This window comes from Podarcis pityusensis (assembly GCF_964106645.2).
Source record: "Podarcis pityusensis genome assembly, chromosome: 14".
Classification (NCBI taxonomy): Eukaryota; Metazoa; Chordata; class Lepidosauria; order Squamata; family Lacertidae; genus Podarcis; species Podarcis pityusensis.
In genome coordinates, this window is record NC_138039.1 from 44,169,405 (window position 1) to 44,192,704 (window position 23,300).

At 41.7% G+C, this 23,300-nt stretch overlaps 2 protein-coding genes across 4 annotated transcripts in view; one reads left to right on the forward strand and one right to left on the reverse strand.

Annotated features, from left to right (window-relative positions):
* Nucleotides 1–8,189: 8,189 nt before the first annotated feature.
* Nucleotides 8,190–19,703, forward strand: OAZ2 (ornithine decarboxylase antizyme 2; the record flags this gene model as incomplete). The annotated part of the gene is given in 6 exon segments (XM_080980113.1): nucleotides 8,190–8,323; nucleotides 8,469–8,544; nucleotides 8,546–8,626; nucleotides 10,815–10,990; nucleotides 14,801–14,886; nucleotides 16,751–19,703. Coding segments are annotated over 6 exon segments (684 nt in total). The 3' UTR covers nucleotides 16,882–19,703.
* Nucleotides 19,704–21,373: 1,670 nt separating this feature from the next.
* ZNF609 (zinc finger protein 609) overlaps nucleotides 21,374–23,300 on the reverse strand; it is a 117,420-nt gene continuing 115,493 nt past the window's right edge. For all 3 annotated transcript variants that reach the window (XM_080980268.1, XM_080980266.1, XM_080980267.1), the window contains exon 10: nucleotides 21,374–22,910. The gene's annotated coding sequence lies outside the window, so the exon portion shown is untranslated. The remainder of the gene's footprint in view (nucleotides 22,911–23,300) is intronic.

A 23,300-nucleotide genomic window follows, 5' to 3' on the forward strand; every position in this document is an offset into this window, starting at 1 on the left:
TGGCCTTCCTTTGGAAGCGGCCTACCTTCAGTAACCCCAGAATAGACCCGGATGATACAAAATGGAGGGGGGTAGGGGGGGGTGGAGTTGCCAGAGAGCGAAATGCGTGTGGGGAGGGGGCGGCGGGGATTGCTTTTATTTTATTTTATTTTTGTGGGCGCGCGCCCGCGCTGGTGGAGAGGGCTGGTTGCAGCGCGGGGCGCTTTGCACGCGCTCGTGCAAAAGGGGCGGGTGGGGCTGGGGGGCGGCAGTGGACCGAGGGAGGGTGGGGGGCGCCTGCTGCAGATTTGCACGTCTACCCCAGAACCGTCCAGAAGTGCCGGGCGAAGGAGTGGCGGGTGTTTTCTTGTCACCGCGATCGCAGGACTTTTGTTTTCGAAGAGAGCTTTTTCCTCTTCGTCTTCGCTTCCCCCTTTTCAGCCTCTGGTAAATGGGTAGAGGCAGCTTTGTCCCACTGCCATCCCGTCTCCACCCCACCCCCGTCTCTGCAATCCACTGTTAAATCCTGTAACCACTTTTGCCCCCCCCCCCGTGCCCCCTTGAAGCTAAGATCCTGACACTCTGCAATCCCCAATCCATGGGGTGACTCTGCATTTTAAAATGGCATACGACAGTTACCTCTGTGGGGACTCCCTTACAGCCTCCCCGTCCAGGAATTAATGCTTAGTTTCAATGAAGCATCAGGTGTTCCCAGACTGTTCACTGGGTGCACTCATACTATGTTAACAAAGAAGCAAATCCGGGGTTAACAAGTTAGAGCAAGGTGCAAATGTGTGCAGACTAGGAGGAATAAGTCCGAAATCAATAGGAGGGAAATAGATAAGGAAATGGTACAGGAAACAGGTATAGTGATGATAGAAATCTTGCACCAGGAACTCAGTTAATGGTTTGGTACACCATTGGTCAGAAGACTTTGGGAAGGTTTGTGACAGCACATCACATTGCATTCAAAATGGCTGTAAGAACACCAAACAGCATCAGGGTGCTTAGTTGTGTTATTCATGGATGCTCCGTGTTTCAGAAAGGTGGATGCACAAATAAGTTAGGTGGACGCACACTCTTGGGATTGTGGTTTGGTCTGGTTCTGTAATTGAATAGTTAGGTATCTGGGGCTGATGAATAACCAGCTTCCCTAGGGTATGCCTAAATAATGTTTACTGTACTACTGTGGAAACACAGAATTACCCCCAAAACTGGATAGCTATACTAAGGCTCTTAATAATTGCAGTACATGAGGGGGTTGTTTTTTTTAGGGTGCTCAGTCTTCTGCACTAGGAGGGTGAAGACAGACTCTTAACAACCAGTTAGAGTAGGCAGTTCTTCTCCGGGTCTTGTGATAATTTTCACCCTGCACCCCACATTTTGCTTGTGGTGATTGGTCAATAATCAAATTGCAATTAGATGTAGGTGCAAGCCTTCCAAAAGTGAGTTGAGTGAAGGTGCCTGAAGGAAATCTAAGGAGAAAAATACAGGAGATTAAGCAGAATATTTACAAAGCACTTTTACAGTTACTTGTGTGACTGTCCTTTGTGGAAGTTTAGGCTGAGACATAAACTTGCTCATGGCACTTGGTGAGCTTCACTGTTGGCCCCTGCCATGTCCACATCATACTGGCCTCCATCCAGCTATTAGCTGTGCTCCAAACTGCACTACAGCCACTCATATCCTGTATTTTGATAAATAACTCTTTATACAAGAGAGAAACCTGCAGATATTTGCCAGATATGCTACATATATTTGCTAGCTCTTATATACCATGTATATTCCCCAAGAGTGGCTATTTGAAAAAGCTCTGGGTTCATCTGTGTATGTATGTGCACTTGTACACACGTAGACTGGAAAGTAATTGAAAGTCAAAAATGTCTTCAGGTGACTCAAAGAGGCAAATATTTCTTTGGGAAGGCCAATGTATGAATAGCCCACCTGGCAGCAGAGCCCAGATTTTAAAACAGAAAGGAAGCTGCTTAAAATGCTTTTGGGAACAGCCTTCTCAGGCATGCAGCTTCTTTTCTCCAACATAAAATGTTAGTTTCTAATTTGAAATTGAATAGTTAAAAGTTTGAAGTCAAATTGTCACTTGAGCTGGCAAGTGCTTACATGCATATCTGGAAAAACTCGATGCTTTGCAAAACAGGAAGGCCCTTTGTTTACAGCTGTTCAAAGGAAGGAGTTCTTAGCTTTGTCCAAGACATACATGTAGCTGAACTTCCAAAAAAGCACAAATACAATCTTAAAGTTATTTTACTCGCCATTATTCAGAATGTACAAAGTGGAATAAGGGGCTCTGATGTGTTGTTAAATTTGAGTAAGATGAACATAAGAGACTCATCAGGATGTTTTTAAAAATCTACTTAAGGCCTCTTGTGTTATGTAAATGGTTAAGTAATTCTATCCATTCAGAGGTCTAGAAATTAGGTCAGCAATAGTGGTGTGTGGTAGTGATCCTCTTTAACATACACTGGAGTTTATGAACAATCTGCCTTGCAAGTATCACTCTCGCTTCAAAGTGTAAGATCCTGTTGTTGTTTGATTTATAACACCTGCTCTTCACCAGAAGGTCCCAGGGCAGATTAGAGCATCATGAAATAAAGCATTAAAGCAGTTTAAAACTAATTTTAGACTTCCTATTTTAAATAATATGTTTGTTGTAAAAACATCAAGTTTAGTATGTCAAAACATTACTGCATTCTAGAATGCATTTTTACCTGGCAGCACAGCTAGTTTTTTCTTTTGAAATTTTGGCTGGCTGACGAACCTAGTGTTCTATTTCCAGTTACGGTAAATATTGCTTTTGCTTGTACCCTTGTATGTATCTTATTGAAAAGATGTATCAGTAGATGTTGAAAAATACAGAGTCAACTCTGTGTGTGGATTGCACACAGGGTATACTTAGTCTGGAGAAGAGACCATTAAGAAGTGGTAAGATAGAAATTGTCCAATATCTGAAGGGCTCTCACATAGATTGGGGTGGTGAATCTTTTTCAACGCAAGGGGCCTATTCCGTTATCATTTTTCTAGGCAGACATGATCACAGTTCAAGAACACCTAGACAGGTGACAACACTCAAGGAGGAAATAGGCTAGGACTGAATGAATATGTAGGAAGAGGGTGTGTGGCTTGAGGATCCAAACAAAAAGGCCTGGAGGGCTGCTTTGAGCCCCTTGGGCTGAGTTTCCCCATTCTTTCTGTTATCATAGGGCAAATTTGTATGACCTGAACCAACAGGTTCCAGTTTGCAGGAAAGGTAAACATCAAGGAAAACTCATTTTCAACAGTTAAACAAATTATGGTGGAAGGTCTTTGTCTTTGTTAGAGGATTCTAAGCAGAGGTTGCATGGCTGCTTATGAGGAATGCTGTAACAGCAGATTACTTGTATCAGCTGGGGGTTGGACTTGGTGACCTGTGTTGTCTCTTCTGACTCTATGATTCCAATTCTTTATACTCACCATTTCTGTGCTCCAGGTTTGGTATTTGTATGCAAGCAAAATTGTATAATTTGTACTCTGTAACATTCATAGAGTGCACAAATAGGATGTTTGTGAAGCTCACAATTACAACTCTGTTTACTTAAACTATCAGAGTCATGATAGGGCATTCCATAATGGAAGTCCCCACAGTTAACTCAGTGGCATTCTGGTGTTTTATCAGTTTCCTGGGCCTTTCCTCTTTCTTTCATTCTGGGAGTAGCATTTTTTTTTTTTTTTAGTGTTAACAAAAGGCTCAAAAGTTCTTTTTCTGCTACAGCCTAATAGTGATTATTGACATTAGTGTGCAGAAGAGCTCCTCATAAGAACATTGAAACAGCCTTAAAAACGAATCCCCAGTGGTACAAGTCCACTTGTCTACTTACGTTCTTTGTGTGGTATATGGAAAACAATTTCTCTACCTAGCAGTGATCCTCACAGGCTTCTAGGCAGGGGACGCACATGCACTCTCCTAGATGTAGCCTACAACTGGATGGGTATTGTTGTTTTCCTTGGTTAAATTGTCTGCTGCTGTTATGAATGCAGTTTATGCTATTGTGGATAAAACAGAATCAATATTACTTTGGATAGGACTTTATCCTCTCTACTTAGATTCCTAGGTCTTTATTGGCTGATAGATTGATTGATTTCTTTGTGTACATACTACTGCCATTTTGGTAATTAAGTTATTTCTGTGGTTAACTCTTGTGTGTGGTGTTGCATCTCAGAATGAGTTTCTGAACACTAGGTGGTACTATTTGAAACAAGGGATGGAGTTCCAGTGAACCTTCTGTTCACTCACGCACACGGGCTTCTTTGTCCATGCCATTTAAAATTTCCGTTGTATGCTGTTTTCCGTCACTTGGTGGTTTCCAGTTGATATGATGTACGTAATCTGTGGTTGGTCTTTTAATTTTACCAGTTGTTACTGACCCAGTTATTTCAGCTTTGCTTTTTCACAGGAACCTTGGAATTTCTGCCTCTTGTTTTATGATATGAAAGCCCTTCTTTGGAGAAGCAATACTTGACTTTTTTTCTATCTTCATCATTGAGTGAATATATCAGATGACATTAATTGCCAGTTGGGATGAATCTATACAATCAAATATCCAAGTGTATCATATACAGATTGTTTTCTCATCTTGATTGTTTCAGAATATAGACCTTTTTCAAAGGCATGAATATAATGTCTGCAGTGTTTTTCCCTGTAATTTCTGATTCCAGTATCCCAATAAGAGGGATTGGAGGTTGACTAGGGTAGGCTGATCATATCCTTGTGATGTATGAAAATTGTTGAATTAATGGCAGATCATCACAGTATGGCTTATTATTTAGGCTGTAGCCATACATTACTCTTTTTCAGAGAATTGATTGATTTTGTTATTTTTCTGGCCAAACATATTTAGCAGATTTTTGTTTTGAAACACTACAATGCCCCCTTAAAATGGGGAAATGTACACCCACCATGGACAATGATGGCTTGATAACACACCCTTTAACTCCATCTCTATCCTTAGGGTGATTTAAGTTCTGATTCCTTTATTTCTGCTTGTGAGATAGCTGTTTCTTGTGCTTTTCTAATGGTGAGCATGTAGTGTAAGTGATATGAAGTTCCACTTTTTGGACTAACGATATGAAGGCATACTAGTAAGCAATGCATACCACAGATTAGGTGGTACTTCCATACAGGTTCACAACAATGGTGGTATATGTGCCTTTTATTGAAGAAGCTCAGGGTTCTTTGGATTTACATTGTAAAAGCACAGAAACCATCACTGGACAAAACATTTAGTATCCTGAAAATTTCAGCTTTCCTTTTAAAAAGTTTTAATTTCTTATGGAGGTGAGTTTGAAAGTTTATGGGCCTTGCCTGATCACTTTGAAGCCAGAGAGGGCTGAGCAAGATTCCCATTAGTCAGGGGGTGGGGCTTCATTGTTCTGCATAGCTGCCCCCATGACTGGCAGAAGGAGACTATTCCACAAAATATGCAGATATACTGTACTTATTTGCATAATGCGTACAGCTACTGTTTGTTGCAGAATTGCCCTTCATTGGGCTGCAGGAACTTCAAGTATAGGTATATGTGCCTGTGTAGACATGCACATCTTTTAGTCAGAGATGTGATGAATCCATCTCTCCAAGGTTCTTTATACAACCTTGCACTTCAAGAATGAACTGCTTTGTATGGGAAAACAAATCTTGATTTTCACCACTTCACTAGATTATTCAAGCTTCCTCCAGCAGCAATAATGCTGTATTGTTGACTGGCGAAAACAAGCACATCTGGCAGCCATATTAGGAGGCCAAAGGGGGATGGGAAGAGATGCACAGTCAAGTGTTTCGCCACACCAGCCTCTACCAGACACCAGCACAAAAGAAGAGCTGCTTGTCAGTTAATTGTTGCAGTGTATATGGGTGATGAAGACAGACCGAGTTAATGTATACAAGTTTAGTTGCTGACAGTTTCAATACAGCTGCTTTGGATCAGTCTTCATGGGCAGAATTAACTTCTGTAAGAATGCTTGTTTGTTCTGTACAAGCAATTTGCTTTTCAAGTTGGGCATACAGTCAATTTAACTTGGCTTCAGTAAAGTTAATTAGTTGTTGTTCAGGGTATGTTAGCTTGGGGCTCCAGTATTGGAAATTAGTATAGCTGGCATGTGAGGACTGCATTTTCTAGCTGAAACTTGTTGAGTCTGAGCTCTGCTCAGTGCTGTAAAGTATGTGCAGCTCCCTTTGACATTGGCATGTGGGAACTGGTTTGGGAAGTTTTCAGGTAGAAAGTATTCTTACTTCAGAACAGAGTGAAAGATTGAAAAGCTGCCTGTTTTTCCGCAAACGTTCTAGGAAATACAGCATAGTATAGCAGGTACCTTCAGACTCTTTAAGTCATTCCTATTTCAGTGGTCAGAAGCATGATCTCTGAGCCTGAAAGTTCCTTGGGAGCGAATTTGTAACATTGCCTTAAGTAAACCACTTAGTAGGTTGGCTCATGTTCCTTCAATAGGGGGTTGTTTTGCCCATCCTGGGAGGAAAGAATTGTTCTCTGTGTTATAACAAGTGTTCTGTAAAATGAGGATGATAAACAATTGTCATAAATTACCGGTGTCTTGTCAAAAAATTTGAGATAATGTATGGAAGCAGTTAATATGTGCTGGAAAGGCCCTAATTCTATTTAGTACAGAAGTGTCTGGCATGTATAGGATGCTAAATGGCCTTGCACCAGTTGGAAGGACTGCCCTCCATATGAGTGCAGAGGACTGCTGCTATTTAGCCATACCTGTATAGATATTATGTGGTGCCAAATGAGTTGGTGTGCTATGGAAGGGCAGCATTGATTGGCAGTATTACCTCAGTGCCAGGGTCAAGGTTCCCCTTTGTTGCCATAACTGGAAAACACAAATGTCAAATGCAAGTACAACAGTGTCATTGTGAAGAGCCCCATATGACATGCAACATGAATGTACGCATGTGGCAGGAATAGACAGCTCTCAGCAACCCCCACAAGGTGTCCACTGGTGTGCTTCTGCAAATGGAACCCATGAACACAGGCCTCTCACTTCATAGTCTCCCTGTGTCCCTCCACATTGGGACAAATACCATCCCACTCCCCAAATGGGATGGGGCAGAAAGTGGGCCAAAATATTTGGCATCATTAAATATCTGATAGAACAAGAAATGCAATAGTTATTTCAGCTTGAGCATATTTTCTTACTGGCTGTGTATTATTTTTATTATGTATTATTTTTATTGTCACCTAGCATTATGTCAGGGCCCAGCATACCAAAATGATTAAATGGTAATCTTGTGCTGCTTTGTTTGAGTACAGTGGTAAAAGAACAGGTGGAACACTAAGCATTTGCTGTTGTGAAATATCTACAGGAACTAGGAACTGATTAGAAAGAAATGCTAATTATATTATTCTGGTAACTTCACCATGTCAAAATTGCAAATGGGAAGTGTGCTGTTCATGTTTTATTAAAGTGAAGACAGAAAACTCCTAATTTCAGAGCTGCTTCAAACATTGTAAGAAGCATTAAAAAACCTGTAGGAGGGTGCAGAGACAAATTTATTCAAGGTGTGCTAGGCAAAAAGAAACCTTCAGAGAGATAAGTGAACAACACTTGTCTTGATTTTCTCCCAGAGAAGAGCCATTTGGACAGAAAATATGTTTGACTAATTTGACTCTCTCTTGGGTAGACTTTTTTAAAAAGGAGATTCAGGCAGTCCCCACATCTGAGGCACCTGCAGTATCCAGGAATAATTTATAACATCTGAAATCGCACTGGCATGCTTCCCCTCCCCTTTGCTTTCATGCCTTCATGTAACAAAAGGGACCACATCTATTATTATTTACATCAGATAAGATCACTTGTGAGTGGCAGCATTGCACTAATCTTAGAATAATGTGTTACAAGGTTTGAAGTACCAGCACTCTTCTCTTTCCCTTTCTGAAAACATGAAACCTAACCCCTCTCCTTCAAGAATCTTGTCGCTCTATTTCTAGTTGTTTATTGAAAAATGTATGCTCATCTGATCATGTGTTTTTAGTCATCTGGGACTTCTGCCAATAGAAGGGGTTTGCTATTCACACTCCCTGTTCAGTAGGAATCATTTTCTCTGCCACTTGTCTAAGAGCTGCCTACCCAGAATGCCAGGGCTGGCCTGGGACGTTTTTGCTGCTTGAGGAAAAACACCCTGCCACCACTGCCCCCTACCCTACATGTCTGGTCCTGCACCCTTCTTGCTGCTGCTGTGCCCTGCAGGTCTGGCAGCCAGGTTGCAACCACAGCAGCAGTCCGAGCGCAGCGGGGAGAGTGCAGCAGCAGGGTGCAGCCGCAGCAGCCCCCGCCTGAGGCAACAGCCCCACCTCACTTCATGGGCAGGCCAGCCGGCCCTGCAGAATGCATTGGGCCCAGCCTAAGCTGACATGCTTGGAGTCTCAGCTGAATCCTGTCCAGCCTTGCAAATCTAACCTTGTGCTTTTTTTCCTCTCTTCCAGTAGTATTTTGCCTTTGAGTAACTGCCCCCAACTACAGTGCTGCAGGCACATTGTCCCAGGGCCTCTGTGGTGCTCCTGATGCCCCTCACCCACTGTCGAAGATCCCCGGTGGGCGAGGGGTTGGCAGGGATCCTTCTCTCTCAGCTTTGATATATAAGGTGAGCCTAGTTTAATGTCTAGAGACTGATTGCCTTTGTATGATGTGGCTTTTTTGTGTGGTTGGGATGATGTCTTTGGATGTTGTTAAATAAGCCTTGTTTGAGGGAATGTACTTATGTTCAAGAATACACACATCAAAGAATGCAATGGATATTCTTAAATTCAAAGCTCTTCAAACAGAATAGGTCAAGCATTTACTTCCAGTACTGTATAGTCTGGGCTATTTCTTCAAATAATGGACTTTGGGTACCCTTTCTCAGCACCCCCCAGTGCTTGCTTTTTATGATACAGCAAATTAGGAAGCATAGCGAAATGGCAGTCTGCACCAAGCCAGTACCGATTTGGAGTGTGTATAATGGAGAAAACAACACTAGGTTTCAATTCTCCCTCTGGATTGCTCTAAATAATTACCCAACTGCTCTTCTCCCCAGAGTTGTGTTTCCATAACACTTACAAAGCTAGTGTTTTGACTCATAGAATGGGTTTCTGAATGTTTTATTGCCATGAAAAAGGAATAAAGAGGCAAATGAATTTCTTTTCAGTATTCAGATTAGAAACTGAAAAGGGTGGGCAGTTGCAGAGCCATCTATAGATTAATCTGAAGAGACCAGTAGCCACAGCTGATTCTGACGGGTTGAAACTGTTCACCATTCTCATTTTGTACTGTGGATCCTGATAAATCTGTGACTAGCAAATCCCAAGCCTTTGCCATCTGGTCTCTGAAGTTTTGCTTTTTCCTACTTTCCAGGAGTAGAAGAGTTATATTTGCAAACATGCCATGTAGGCCAGTGTTAAACAGGAAGCCACAGTGTTGAAGCTCTGCTGTAGAAAAGGCCTATTCATACTCATCTTTGGATCTCACCAAAGAATACTGGCTGACTATTACTAGTTCTTAATGCCTGTGAATATTGGTTATCATATGCTGCTGGTGTGATTTCTTTTTTCTTTTCTTTTCTTTTTTTGCCTCTCATGTTGAATTGAGCAGTTCTTTGATTGCAAATGGTTCCTTATATTTGTGTCTTTATAAAGGGAAATATTCACCTTCCCTACACAATTCATTTAAATATTGTTCTGACACAACCGCTCATCATTTGATGCTTGCATAGTAACGACACTCATTTTGTTCAGTATGTTGTACTACGAAAACATGGTGAGAAGAGCAGTTGAGTGAGATTCTCCTGAAATGCAGAGTTGCCATTCAAGTAATCTTTGTAATACTAGGGCGTTAGTCACACAGTGGATTAAAAGACACTTAATTAAAAAAAAAATTAGTTGATAGCGGGGGTTTTAATTTGGTTGATTAATTCTGGGTTTTTATACGATTTAAACTAATCTTGAAGATGATATATTTGCTTTTAGTTAATACTCGGAAATCACTGCTGGTGTGGTCTTAGAAGAGCTATTCCAGAAGTGGGAGTGCATTTTCTAAGATGGTGCTTGAAGTCTTCATACAAAAATTAATTTTGTAACCCAACCTATTTTATTAATATTTAATTAACTTGCAGGGGTGACTGGACCTCGCTAATCTTATTATACAATGCGGATTTTAAGATTCTGTTAAAATGTACATATCTATCTGTCAAGTTCATAGTTGGATCATATTCTGTATCCAGTCAAGAAATGGAGAAAAAATATGCTTGGCTGTTTTTCTTTAAAAAGCAACAACAACACACAGTTGACAATAGTTGCTTTGTAGCTGCTGTCCTGCTTTCTGATTTGAACAAGAGAAGATCCCATGCTCATGAAGAAGCAGAGCTTTAAACTATTCCCTGTGCAGTTCTATATGCCACAAATTAAGTTATCCAGGAGAATGTCTAGTGGTTTAGGGCAAAATAAGTTTGTTCAGGTTTTGATAATTCTCTTGGCAGAAAGTTATTTTGTAAGGTGTACCCACCTGAAGATTGCCCAGGGGATAGGACTTTGATTTGGGGATCAAAAGACCCAGTCTTCAGAGATGTTGGACTGTGTCATCAAAAGCAACATATGTAATAGTTTCTTACGAAAATTAACTTAAGCTGTAACTGAGCAAACTTTCTAATTAAGTAGAAGCACTGACATTCAGTAGTTGTTTTAAAAATAGAGTATTTTTAGGTTTTAGTCCTCATGGCAATGAAGAAAAAATGAATATTATATTCTCGTTGGCACTTCCTTTTAACACTTTTAAATCTTTTTCTGTGACTCTTTAAGGATGAGAAGCTCACTGTTAACCAAGATCTTCCAGTGCACGATGGGAAACCACACATTGTCCACTTCCAGTACAAAGTTACGGAAGTAAAGGTCTCCTCTTGGGATGCAGTGCTATCCAATCAGAGTCTTTTTGTGGAAATCCCTGATGGCGTATTAGCTGATGGGAGTAAAGAAGGGTAAGTGTTTGAGCCTATAGCTATCATGGTATTATAGAATCATATAATTGTACAGTTGGAAGGGAGCACAAGGGTCATCAAGTCCAACCAACAGCAATGCCGGAATCTTTTGCCCAGTGTTGGGCTCAAACTCACGACCCTGAGATTAAGAGTCTCATACTCTACTAAAGTGCTTGTAGACAAAGGAATCAAAGGTGTGCTGAAGGGGGAAAAGGAGAGTTGCAGAGAAGCTGGATAATTTATTTGCATTTGTTTTTACAGTGGAAAATGTAGTACAGATCCCTCTGCTTAAACTAACTTTCTCAGGAAAGGAGTCTGAGGCAAAAAGTGGGGACAAGAGGCAAAATTCCAGGCCTTGTTGACATAAAGAATGGACAGACCTGATTCCCATCCACCTGAACATTTTAAAAAGAATTTTGGTGTGAAATTGCTGAAAGAGGGATCCAGGAATATAGATCATCTGTCCAGGAAAACTGGTGGAAATTATGTGCATCACTTTGCACATGTTTACATTAAATTGCATTTGCCATTCTGATGCCCATTCACCCAGATGGGAGAAAAATGTTTGGAGCTAGCGCGTTGCAATTTTTGTTTGTTTTAACCACTTTAAACAAATTTTGTCATCAGCATGCTTGGCTGCCTCATGGCTCACCCCAAACACTAGGGTTTATTCTAAGCTTTTTGCCCCCAACTGTACAAGTGGCCAGCACAGTGCCCTCCCCCGACTTTTTTGTAGAGAGACAGAAAGGAAGGAAAAAAGAACAGGGAAAGAAGAAAAGACAGGAAATTTGTGAAAATGAAGGACAACAAGAGACTAAGAAAAATAGAGGCGCCTTGAAAAGAATGGGGGTGGGAATAAGTTATCTTCCTTACTTAACTTAGAGTTGGGTTCAGAGACTTCCTTCCCCCACAAACCATAACTTTGAAGCTGACCTCCAACCTCCCCTACCGCATCTTGAAACAAAAGAAATTTTAACATGCTTAGCACAATGTGAAAGGAACCACCATAGCAGTTTTCTGCTGGGATGTAATGACATATACTGTTTAAGTAGAATTCGCTATGAATCAATGCCTTTGACTAGTTAAGTAGTTAGCCTCATTATATACTATAATATACTATAATACACTGTTAAGGTTCTGATGATTTGAAAGACACCAGTATTCATCTTCAATCTTTTCTCATTATTTTTTAAAAGAAGCTACTTAGTTCCTTATTAAATCCCATATGCCTGATTTGCAAAAACTAACTTCTTACCGTACAATTTATTTTTGACACTGTACAAAAATTTGTCCAGCTGCATGGTGGAATAAACCCTGCCACTAGGTTTCAGTTACACTCATTATATCTATGCAGCCTTTGAAGCTCCCATTGTTCTAGGAGCGTTTTGTGACAGGAAATTTCATGAACGCGAGCAGTTTCTGAGCACTGGGAGCAGTACTGCGCCTAAGATTTCAGATTAAAACTGCCACTGCTGGAATAAAAGGAGGACCCTTTTCTGCTTCCCCACTTCCAGCCACTTCGATGACTGGAGAAGGGACCCTCATAAGAATATTAGGGGGGTAGGCAGGGGAAGTATGGCTTTGTTTTTGGCAGTGAAAAATGAATGTAAGGTTTTAGCTGCAGTTCATTCATTTTCAGCTTTGTATTCTTGTTATAAAAAAGCATGCCTAGACATTCTGTTGCAGCACCCATAGCCTACGTTTAAGGCGCCATTCAGCTCCTAGCTTTCATATCTCAGTTTCTAACACTGTATCATTGGTCTCCTCTAAAATCAAGCAACCCAGATCTAAGTGTTGAAATATATTCATTATTTTCTCCCTCCACATCTGATGCTGCTTGTATCTGCCTCAGAGGGATTAATTTAGAGACAGCACCTTCTTGTTCCCTGCTAGAGTAGTTTTTCTTGAGTTTGAGGTAACCAATTCTTAATGAATTTACCCATTTTGACAGATGCTGAATTTATCTTATTTTGATATATGCTGTGGACAGTACATGCTTTTCAGTTGTATCCAATACTATCCCAGCGTGAGAACAGACTTCTGCTTGTGCAGTGTGATTTCATTACCCTCTTTACCACACACTAACGGAGCTCTCCCCATCCTAGCCCTGTAGCCTTCTACAAAATTTGCTTCCGGAGGTGGAGGGGAACCTTGAGAACATTATAGTGGTGTGCTGGCAGGGAGGAGAGGATATTGAAGTCTCATTGTGCAAGTAGAAGTCTGCTTGCCCAACTTGGGATTCCACCCTTGGTTGGCAAGATCAGAATTGGTAATCTGTTTTCCTTCTTTGTCCTGTCCTTGTTTGTGCTTGCTGGGTGGACTGAAATAATGATTTAAGACACTGAAATTCAGGTTCAAGGAGAGGGAGCACGATTAAGAACTCATGAAAGTATTTCCTGGTTTGTCCCTTCCCCTAGTTGCTGTGGAGAATGCAGACTCGCTTTGTTTCGGAGAGCGGGGTAGAAATTTGTGTTCAGACAGCTCACCAAAAGGGTGTTATTGTAGAACCCATTTCCTTCCCATCTCAGTTGCTTTGAAATGGAAACCAGTTATCCCTCCAGGTGATGACTGGGAGGGATTTGCTGGCCTTTGTGTTTTGCTGAGGGAAGTAAGTATAGAAATGAGCACCCCACTATCTTGTACTTGGGTGCTGTGGAAGGAGGGATATGTCTGATTGCTCCATATTTCTCTGCGAGTGTTGGAAGACATTCTCTTCCCTCTCTGGATTCCTGCACATGGGCTCCACTAGTACACGGATAACTTGATATCCAAAAAAAGGTAACAACACAATTTTTAAGGGCAAATTATCCTTTATATTTCCTTTTTATAAATGTGTCAGCCCATTCATCCCATCCTCTTAACAGCACTCTTTTGACAGTACTTCTACTGTTGGCATGGTTTCAGTACAATTGCATAACTGTTTATTTTTAGCCAGCTAAAATAAGCAGCTTGAAGGTTATAATTAAAATGGATCATTATCATATTAACAAAATCCCTTCCAAGTTAATCTCTGCTTGCTGCTGCTTTTGACTCTTGTGGCCATTGTTCACTTAAGCAATGATTAAAGCCTGATTTTTAACTGCAGCTTGCTAAATCAGTGGCAAGCGATGCCTGGCTAAGCAGAGGGTTAGGGCTGAGGTCACCCTGTGCTTTGGCTTGTACAGTATTTCAGAATTTGGCATGAGGGTTACGCAGAGTAGACCAACCCCTGAATCTGCAGTATTTTGGAATGTGTTGGGTTTCATTGCTCCAGGCTAAGGGTGAGCTTGAGGTGGTTACTAGGGAGAGGGGTCTTTTCAGTAGTGGCACCCCATTTACAGAATGCCCTCCCAAGAGTCCTGCTTACTTGATGTCCATGCTGTGATGTTTTAAGTGGTTTTACATTTTTTTGTGTGTGCTGGCTTTACTGAAATAAAGTGACCTGAGTCTAGTCATATTTATCCCCACCAGTGCAACAGATTCCATCTCTCTGGGAACTTCCAAGGAAATTGAAGGATTTAGTGACAATAACATACCCTTCTGGAACTTATATTTACAACTCATGGGACCTGTGTGTAACATCTTGCCTTCCTCCTGTGTGCTGCTGTGCATATGCTCATTAGCAGCCATGTTAAATTTCTACTTTTGACCACCCCCACCCCCCAAAAAAATGCAAGGCCTTTTTCTTGGCACTTCTGTGTCTTCTCTGACAGTCTGGCAAAATAGTGGGTTGGGGTGAATGACAGTCACATTGAAGACCCTAGAATAAGCTAACAAATTCAGGGAAATTGTGTCTGTATGATGTGATTTTTTTTCCTTTTCCCCTGGCAGATTATTAGCACTGTTGGAATTTGCTGAAGAAAAAATGAAAGCAAGTTATGTCTTTATTTGCTTCCGAAAAAGCAGAGAAGACAGAGGTTAGTGCTTTAGCCTCTTGTTATCCCCACCAATCTTAACCTTGGGGCTTGCAGAGTAGCAAGAGTAGCCCTTACTTGGGGGGGTAAATTTTCCTGCAGGTGCCAAGTGTTGTATTCTAAACTAATGTGTGTGGGGTGTTGTTTTTTTAAAGGGCTTTGCTGGGGATAGTCTGAATGGTGTTAATAGCATTTCTTGAAATATTGGAGGACTGAGTGCAACTTACTCAGAATGCTCAAAATAGGGCTTATTCCTGGGTAACTACAAATAAGATTGCTACATATGTTTCCAGTCAGAATACTACAGTTCTTTGGTTCAAATGAGAAAGGAAGTAACATTCTCTTGTTAGCTTTGCATGTCTGTGCAATAGCTGTATTTGGCTGGATGCCCAAGTTCTTAAATCAGGTTTAAGTGAGGTTGACGAACTGGACTTTCAATGCCTCTGTCCTCTTCCAGACCTTTAGAAAATGCGTTAAGCATCTATAGATAGAAGATTAAATCAAGGAAGTTTAGGGATTCAGTGTAAAGCATATAATTACTAATTGAAGGTGCATGTTGTAACAGTGGCAGTACTATAAGAGGAACTGCAAATCCTTTCTATGCCAGTTTTCCTCTGAATTGCTTCTTTTGTGCATTGAGTGACCTGTTCACAGTAAGCTTATCTAGAAGCAAAGGAATTAAATTGCATATTGATTAAAACTGTTCTGAGGAGTTTTTTGTTAGAGGTAGTCTAGAATCTGGCTCCAGGACTCTGGTCTTTTCAGGTTTGTATTTAGATTATCAGTTTCAAAATCAGACTTTATTTTTAAAAAGAGGATTGTACATCAATGTAATTATTGGATCCTGATCCGCACTAAGCCAAACCACAGCTAAGTGTGAATATAGGAGTGTGCTAGGGTTCGCAGTAAAACTCCAGCCACTCCTCCCCCTGATCATCCCTGTTGCAGAGCCCAGGGCTAAGACACGGTCTGCCTTAGCATTACATCCGAATTATGGCTTGCCTCCCCAGAAAGCATGAGCTATAACCAAACTTCATTCCTGGCTTACTGCTTATGGTTTGTCTGGGGCTGGCAAACTACAGTGGTGCCCCGCAAGACGAATGCCTCGCAAGACGAAAAACTCGCAAGACAAAAGCGTTTTCCATTTTTTGAGTCGTTCCGCAAAACGAATTTCCCTATGGGCTTGCTTCGCAAGACAAAACGTCTTGCGAGTTCTTGCGAGTTTGTTTCCTTTTTCTTAAAGCCGCTAATAGCCGTGCTTCGCAAGATGAAAAAACCGCAAGACGAAGAGACTCGCGGAACGGATTAATTTCGTCTTGCGAGGCACCACTGTATTAGGTTGTGTCCAGATCTAAGCCAAACGATGGCTTAGCCCTGTGCAATGCAATGGCAGGAGAAGAGTGAAGTGGCTAGGATTTTTATTATGAGTATCTGCATACTTGCATGTTCACACTTTGCCAGGTCTGGCTGAGTATTACGTGTGAACTTGCCATTAATGGTTGGCATTTGGCTATCCTTAACACCTAACCGAGTTGCTTCTTTCTAGTGTAACATTGTGTTTTCCTTTTGGTGGCTAGCGGGAGTAGGGGAGAGGTAAGAAATACGGCTGAACTATTATTGAGTAGGATGACAGGTATTACGAACCAGTAACCAACAGGATTGCAGCGCAGAACGGACAAGGAAAGGGGTATGAAATATGGCAAGACCTACTAGACAATTCCGAGCCAGGGAAGAAGCTTTTTTCAACCTTCACAGACTGTTGTTGAATGGTTTCTTCTGTATACAATTAAAGTCATGGAATTTGCATTAGGAGCACAGCTTGTTTACAACCACACCTATCTGATGTTGCCAATCTTTGTCTTTGCAGCTGCATTACTGAAGACATTCAGTTTTTTGGGCTTTGAAATTGTGAGGCCTGGCCATCCCTGTGTCCCATCACGACCAGATGTGTTGTTCATGGTATACCCCCTGGATCAGGTCTCTTCTGATGATGATTAGACCCAGTGCAGCACTTCAGTGGGACCCGAACATGCTTCAAAGACGAGAGGGGGCTAAAACTCCTCTTCGGAGGAAAGGAAAAACAAAATTCTTCTGGACTGAAACTGCATTTCTTATTGTTAGAGTGACCTGTATATCTTCTGAGTTGACTTTTCCATTGAAATGTGTTACCTAGTGAATAATATAAAGTCTGCACATGTAATCGCACAATAGTAAATGGAAGGTAAATGGAGCCCTTTCATACAGCTCTGTTGTCTGCTGGTTAGCCTAGTGGACAGACATCCTGTCCAGCCACCCAATGGGCAAGGAGCTCAGAGGTGAAGAGGGACACAGATCTGACTTGTTAAATTAGCGTTGGGCTTTTCTGTTCATTTGGTTATTTGGCTTTCATTTTAAATAACTGTATACTTTTGTGTTCACTCAGACTTAAGCAGGAGGCATGCTTTGGGCATAGGGATGTGAGGAACAGTAACACTGTTAGCAAAGCCTAGGTGGTGGTACCCCCTGGAGTAACCAACACTGTGGGTTCCTGAGAAGCTTTGTGCTCTTTCTAGCCTTTTTATTAGGTTAGTATTAAAACTGCATTAGTACAGCTTTCAATAAAAAGGGGCATTCAAAAAACATGTGAAGCTGACCCTGATTTTTAGAGAGAAAGAACTGCATAAGCACCCCTTTCCCAGAATTGTAATAGTTCTGCTGTTTTTCACTGCATTCTGTAGTGGAAGTGGATGTAAAACTCTGAGTGGAGATTTTGAATAAATGGGTGAAAATTATAATTGGAGGATAAAGCAACAAGTACTCAAATCTAGCCTCCCCAGCTGGTGATGGGAAAATTTTATGCTGGCAGCTCTGACTGATGCCCTTGCAGCCAGCTTTTCTTGAGAAACCTAGGAATGGACTGCAGTATGCTTATAAACAAAGCAATCCTATGCTCTCCCACTAGGAATTAAGCACTACTGCATGCATTAGTGCTTAATGCTGAATAAACAACTAGGAAAATTTTCTGAAAACTATTTGGTGCTTGAAGCTTCATCTCATCCTTCCCTTAACGGCTTTCTTTTGTAGAATGGAAGACAACTATCCTGCTTATATTTTCTTAAGACAGCCAGTTCCTTCAAGCTTCATTCATAACATACGATTCAAACACTTTCCTTGTCTGTTTAACTGATGTCAATGTGAAACAATGGTATCCAAAACTTGCTTATATTGATTTTTGCTAAGATGATTCAACTATTACAAAAAAGCAAAAATATAGACAGTCTAGGAGGGAATACATGTGCAATATGCTTTTTTTGTAGCTAGGTATCTGCTATTTAGTCTTCATAGGTGGAGTTCTGCAGAATCCTATGGGGTCTTACCCCAGAAGTGGCCAGTATGTTTCTCACCTAGGTAAGGGGCTACTGCTTGAAATGGGAAGTGTTTAAATTGGGGTTCTGGAGAGGAATGTATGGGAATAAACTTAAGTTGTCTCCTCCCACCCAATGGAAGCTGGCATTGTATTACGAGTAAAGAGAGGGATTAGGTGTCTACTGAGGAATTTGCAACTCTAAGCATTGGTACTTTCAGTGCATTAGAGAAAAGTCCTGGTACTCATTGCACACATTTTCTCAATGTCTACCATGATCTGGTTGTCAGAAGTAATTCATACACAGATGCTCATTGGTGAAAAAGAAAAGATGGTAAATACAAATGGCAATTTGCTTTATGTGGGACTATAAGCACTTGGTGAATATTGTGTAAATAGGGAGAAGAATCCCTATACAGGGCATAGGAAACTTGCTAAGTAAGTTACTAATTGGTCCATGAATATATTTGCATTCAGCCTATTTCTTAAAACTATGGGAAAAGGTAAGGTTCCTTAGAGGACATGAAATTTATTATGCTCCCTTATGAAACAATTTGTATCTTGCTCTGGAGGCCCTGTTCCAGAACCTCCTGCCCCTGGTTGTCAGAACTGCCAAAATGCATTTCTGGCATTTCGAAATTATTTCTGTTCACTTTGTATTTTATTCACTTGTGTCCTTGCTGCAGCTGGCACATAAAAATGCCAGTACTTCTATTAGTAGTAATTTGTGATCAGCTAGATCCTAAATGACATTTGTTTCTCATAATAATATTACACTAGTGACTCACTGATCTTGCAACTTTAAAGTACTTCTCTGTTCATACACATGATTATCTTTAAAAAGCAAAACAAATCCAGTGAATGAGAAAGTTTTTCTTGCTACCCTCTAGTGTCATTTTTGGCAAGCTACAACAGCCAGTTAATTACCCCTTCCTCCTTGTTGCTAATGAGTATTTGCCAGTTAGTGGTACACTGTATGTAATCCAGTTTGAGCTTGTGTCCACATCCCTTAGCTCTACTGTATCCAGTCTGAGCAAGTATCTGCAGGCACAAGTATAAAAGTCACACACAAACCCTCTCTATAACCAAGCAGCTGCTTGATTACGAAGATGAGGTCACTGGAAAAGCAATCTACTTAATGTACCAGCGTCTTTTGCAAAAGGAGAAGTTCCACTTGTCTCAGCTCCCCTGCCAAAGTAATTTGCCTCTTCAAATGGCCCATGTCTCCATTTGAATACTATGGGTGTAATCAGCAAATGTTATTTTTCTCTTAACTTCCAACAAATATACCCACCAAATGCTTAGTTAGTGAGAATCCCATTCATATTTTTCTAGTTTGAAAGATTGTCCTGATAGTCTTGTGTGGTTTTTCAAATACGTTTTTTTGAACTGGTGCTATTGTATTATGTTTTCATCTGCAAGCTTCAACCCATTCCTCTGTGTCCCTAGGTCAGCAATAAAAATACTGCAAAACAGGGCCCTAACAGTGATCACTGAAGAACATTACTTACCTTATCCCTGAAAAAGTTTGCTCGTTTATTACCTTTTGCTGTTTGATTTTGTTACCATCATACGCATGTTGCAGTACAGAGGTTTAATACATAGGTAGTTTCCTCAATCCTCATGGGTTCCTCCATGATGCTGACATCGGATGGCCCTCTATCATCTCCTACACCTTTGTCCAGAACACAATTTTTCATCTTGATAAAGCACTATCTGATTAGTTTTAGCACCATTCCGCCTCATTTTGATCACTGAAGATCTGATTAAGAATCTTTTTAAAAGTAGCATAGTGTCACCTTAGCCGTGAGCACTGTGTGCTAAGCACAGAACCCTCATTAGGGCTGAAAAGAACAGAGCTTGAAATGATGATTGCATTTTTTTATATATAAAATGGTTTTATCCCTTATGTGTGGGCAATTTAGTGCAATCAAAAAAGTGACTGAAAAGGTATCCAGTAGTCAGTACCCTGCATTGCTCCTTAAATCTCCCATCTGTCATAGAATAATTCTATAAAAATAAGCAGTGATGCAGTCATTCTAGCACAAAAGTACACAGTGCTTACACATCTAGATTAAGCTATCTAGGCTCAGTCTAGTCAATGCTGCATCTGACTCCAGTTTAATAGGGCCAGGACAGTAAAAAATTAAAAGGCAATGAGACTCCTCAGCGTTGAGAGAAGTAGAGATCAAAAGAGGATCCACCTGTTGTCTGTGATTATCTCTTCTAACTATTTACTTTGCTCTCAGTACCTTGCATGTACAGAGGCCCACAGCACTGGTGGTGTGTGTTTAAGTGTGCATAAAAAACCCAAATGTTAGCAAATAATGTACACTTTTTTATACAGCATAGGCTGCAAGTTCTAAATGAAACCTTAGCATACCAGTTCCAATGAAAAAAAGACTTTGATCTGAGGCAGACATTTTTCCAGGGTCAGAAATGTACTAATTAAAGTGAAGGGGCAAAAGGGAACCTGAACAGAGGAAGTGACTTCCTAAAACCATGAGGAATGCAGCATAGAAATGATTATAAGTTGGTGCTTCTATAGAAACCTTCCTCCTACTACACTCTGGGCTAAAAGGAATGAAGAGGACACCAATCCATTCAGACCAGCTGGACATCATATGTCCCCTTTTCATAGCTGAAAACCAGCCTGGAAGTTTGCATTCTGAGAACAATTTTTGTATCCTCCTGTGTATGATGAACAAAGCTTAAAAGCACTGGAGCCTTATCTCAGCTTCAGGTCATTACACAGCTGACACATGGCAGTAAAAGGACAACATGCTGATAAGATAGCAACCTCTGAGAAAAACATTCCTCAAAGCAGACTGTGTATCTCCCATGCCCACATTAAGGTTTTCCCATTGCACTTCCCGTTTGGATACCAAAGCCAGTCACCACTGAGGAGCTTCTGTAGGCAGAGCTCTCGGGATGTGCTTGAGTGGCACGGTCTGGAATGGCAGATGGTATTCACAGCACATTTCCTTCCTGGAGTCAAAGGTCACCATGTGCTTTCTTTTGTAAGGCAGCAGGCAAATAAGGCTTTGCCATGAAGGATCAACCTCTCCCCAAGCTCAAAGAGGCTACTTCTACATGAATGGAACTATAAGTACTCCCAGGCTGGGAAAGAAAGAAAAAAACAACAGATTTCAAACAATTCCTTTTTACAGTATGTACAAAGTCCAAGAGGCAGAGGGTGGCCTCACACAACATACAGACAGGAACAGAAAGACTGAGCTGGGGAGGCTTGCATTGTTGGGACACACAGCACCTGATTTACACAAATCAGCTAGGTGGGGCACAGCAGACCTTCCCAGTTGCTATTCAAGCTGACCACCCTGCAAGAAACGGGCAGGAAATTCCCATAAATGTGGGCAGTGCTCCAGGCAGAAGCTTCAGCAAGGAACACTAAGCAACAGACCAAGGGAAAGAAATCCAGACAATCATCTTGTGATACAGGGGAAGGCTTCCTCTAGCACCAGAACAGGGCATGGGACATTTAACAAGAGGTCACTCTTTGACGGCCTTGGGCCAGTACAGCTCGCACCCACTGCAGGTTTTCAAAAGGTGGGCAGCCAGCTCCTAGGCTTGCTCCTCCATCTCCGCATGACCAAGAGCTTCCATATCCAAATATCGCAGGCCAAGACATCCATCCCTTCACTCCCTGCAGGGAAGGGAAGGTCTTGCAAGGTATGGAGAATGAAGAACTGCATGTCTGAAATTCAACCAGCCCCATCAGCACATTTTTTTGTTATGAACACAAAATATGTGTTTTGTTTTAAAGCAGGGGCTGGGGAAGACAGGAAGGACAGGCAGCCAGTAACCTTCCAGCAGAGTGAAGCAGGTGACTGCTAGGCAGCAGTAGAGACCCTCCCAATGAGAGCAGGGCCAGCCTGCCAAAAGGCCCTATTTTATGCAAACTGGGTGTATTTTTTGTGCTGCAGAGCAAAAGAAGCATCTGCCACTGCAACACACATGACCTGCCAGCAGGGAGAGGTGTTGGAAAAACAGTGAATGGAAGGGAGGGCTTTTCAGGGTGCAGCAATCCTGGAGGCAAAGTGCTACAGTTTCAGTATTGCTCCTGCCAAAGGAGCACATAGCTGGCTTGTGCTCATTGCAGCCCCTGCTGCCTCCCCGCCCCCACATTTCCCAGGACATCTTGACTCAACAGAATCGTCTCTTTCCTGTGGTCTTCTTTGCAGGTGCCCATATATGTGCTTGTGCCAGATGACCACTTATCACAAGTATAAATACACCAATCTGGATGTTCTCACCTTCCGTCAACACCCAAGTAGCCATCTGGGCTGCAGCACAGGAGCAAAAGAGCCTTGGATGGAACCCAAGGCTAATGTGTCCTCCCTCCCCAGCATTCCAAATGTCCCGTGATGCCACACTGCTTGGCCCACCACCACAAAGTCCCTGCTCCAGAGGAGTTCTGGAAATTGGCCAGTCAACCCCAAGTCAGGTGAATAAATATTTCTGCAAGTCCCAGCTCCACAACTCACACGTACAGGGCTCAGCTTGTGTTTGGTAGGGGAGGGGGCGGAGTCTGCCTCACATTATGGCAGGACCGTCAAGCAGAACAATCAACACCATTCAACTGATGTCTAATGCAATTTCCAGCGCTTCCTCATGTGAGCCAGTCACATGACTGAGTATAGCCTAGGTTATCCGATCACGTGTCCTGTTGGGGGAAAAAGGAGAAATGTAACTGCTCAAGCAATTTCAGTTTCAACCACATGATGGTGCTGGAGTGACAGCAACCAGAAACTAGGAGTTTTTTCAGTAATCTTTTTATCCTCAGTTGGAGAAACACTTGACTCAGAAGGCTTCTTGCAGAGAAGAAGCAAAACACTACAGATCACACACAGTTACTGTAGCCATGACAGCTGGGAAATTTGAAATATTGGGTTAGGACCAACTGGAGGTAGGTAGGTACACACACACATACATACAGTGCAGGAATGAAAGTAATTAATGGCGCTGCATGAGACCCACTGCTTATTGTGGCATGTTTCACTTAGCTCTATGTCCTGGCTGCAGGTTGCACAAGAAGCTTCTGTATGGCACTTTG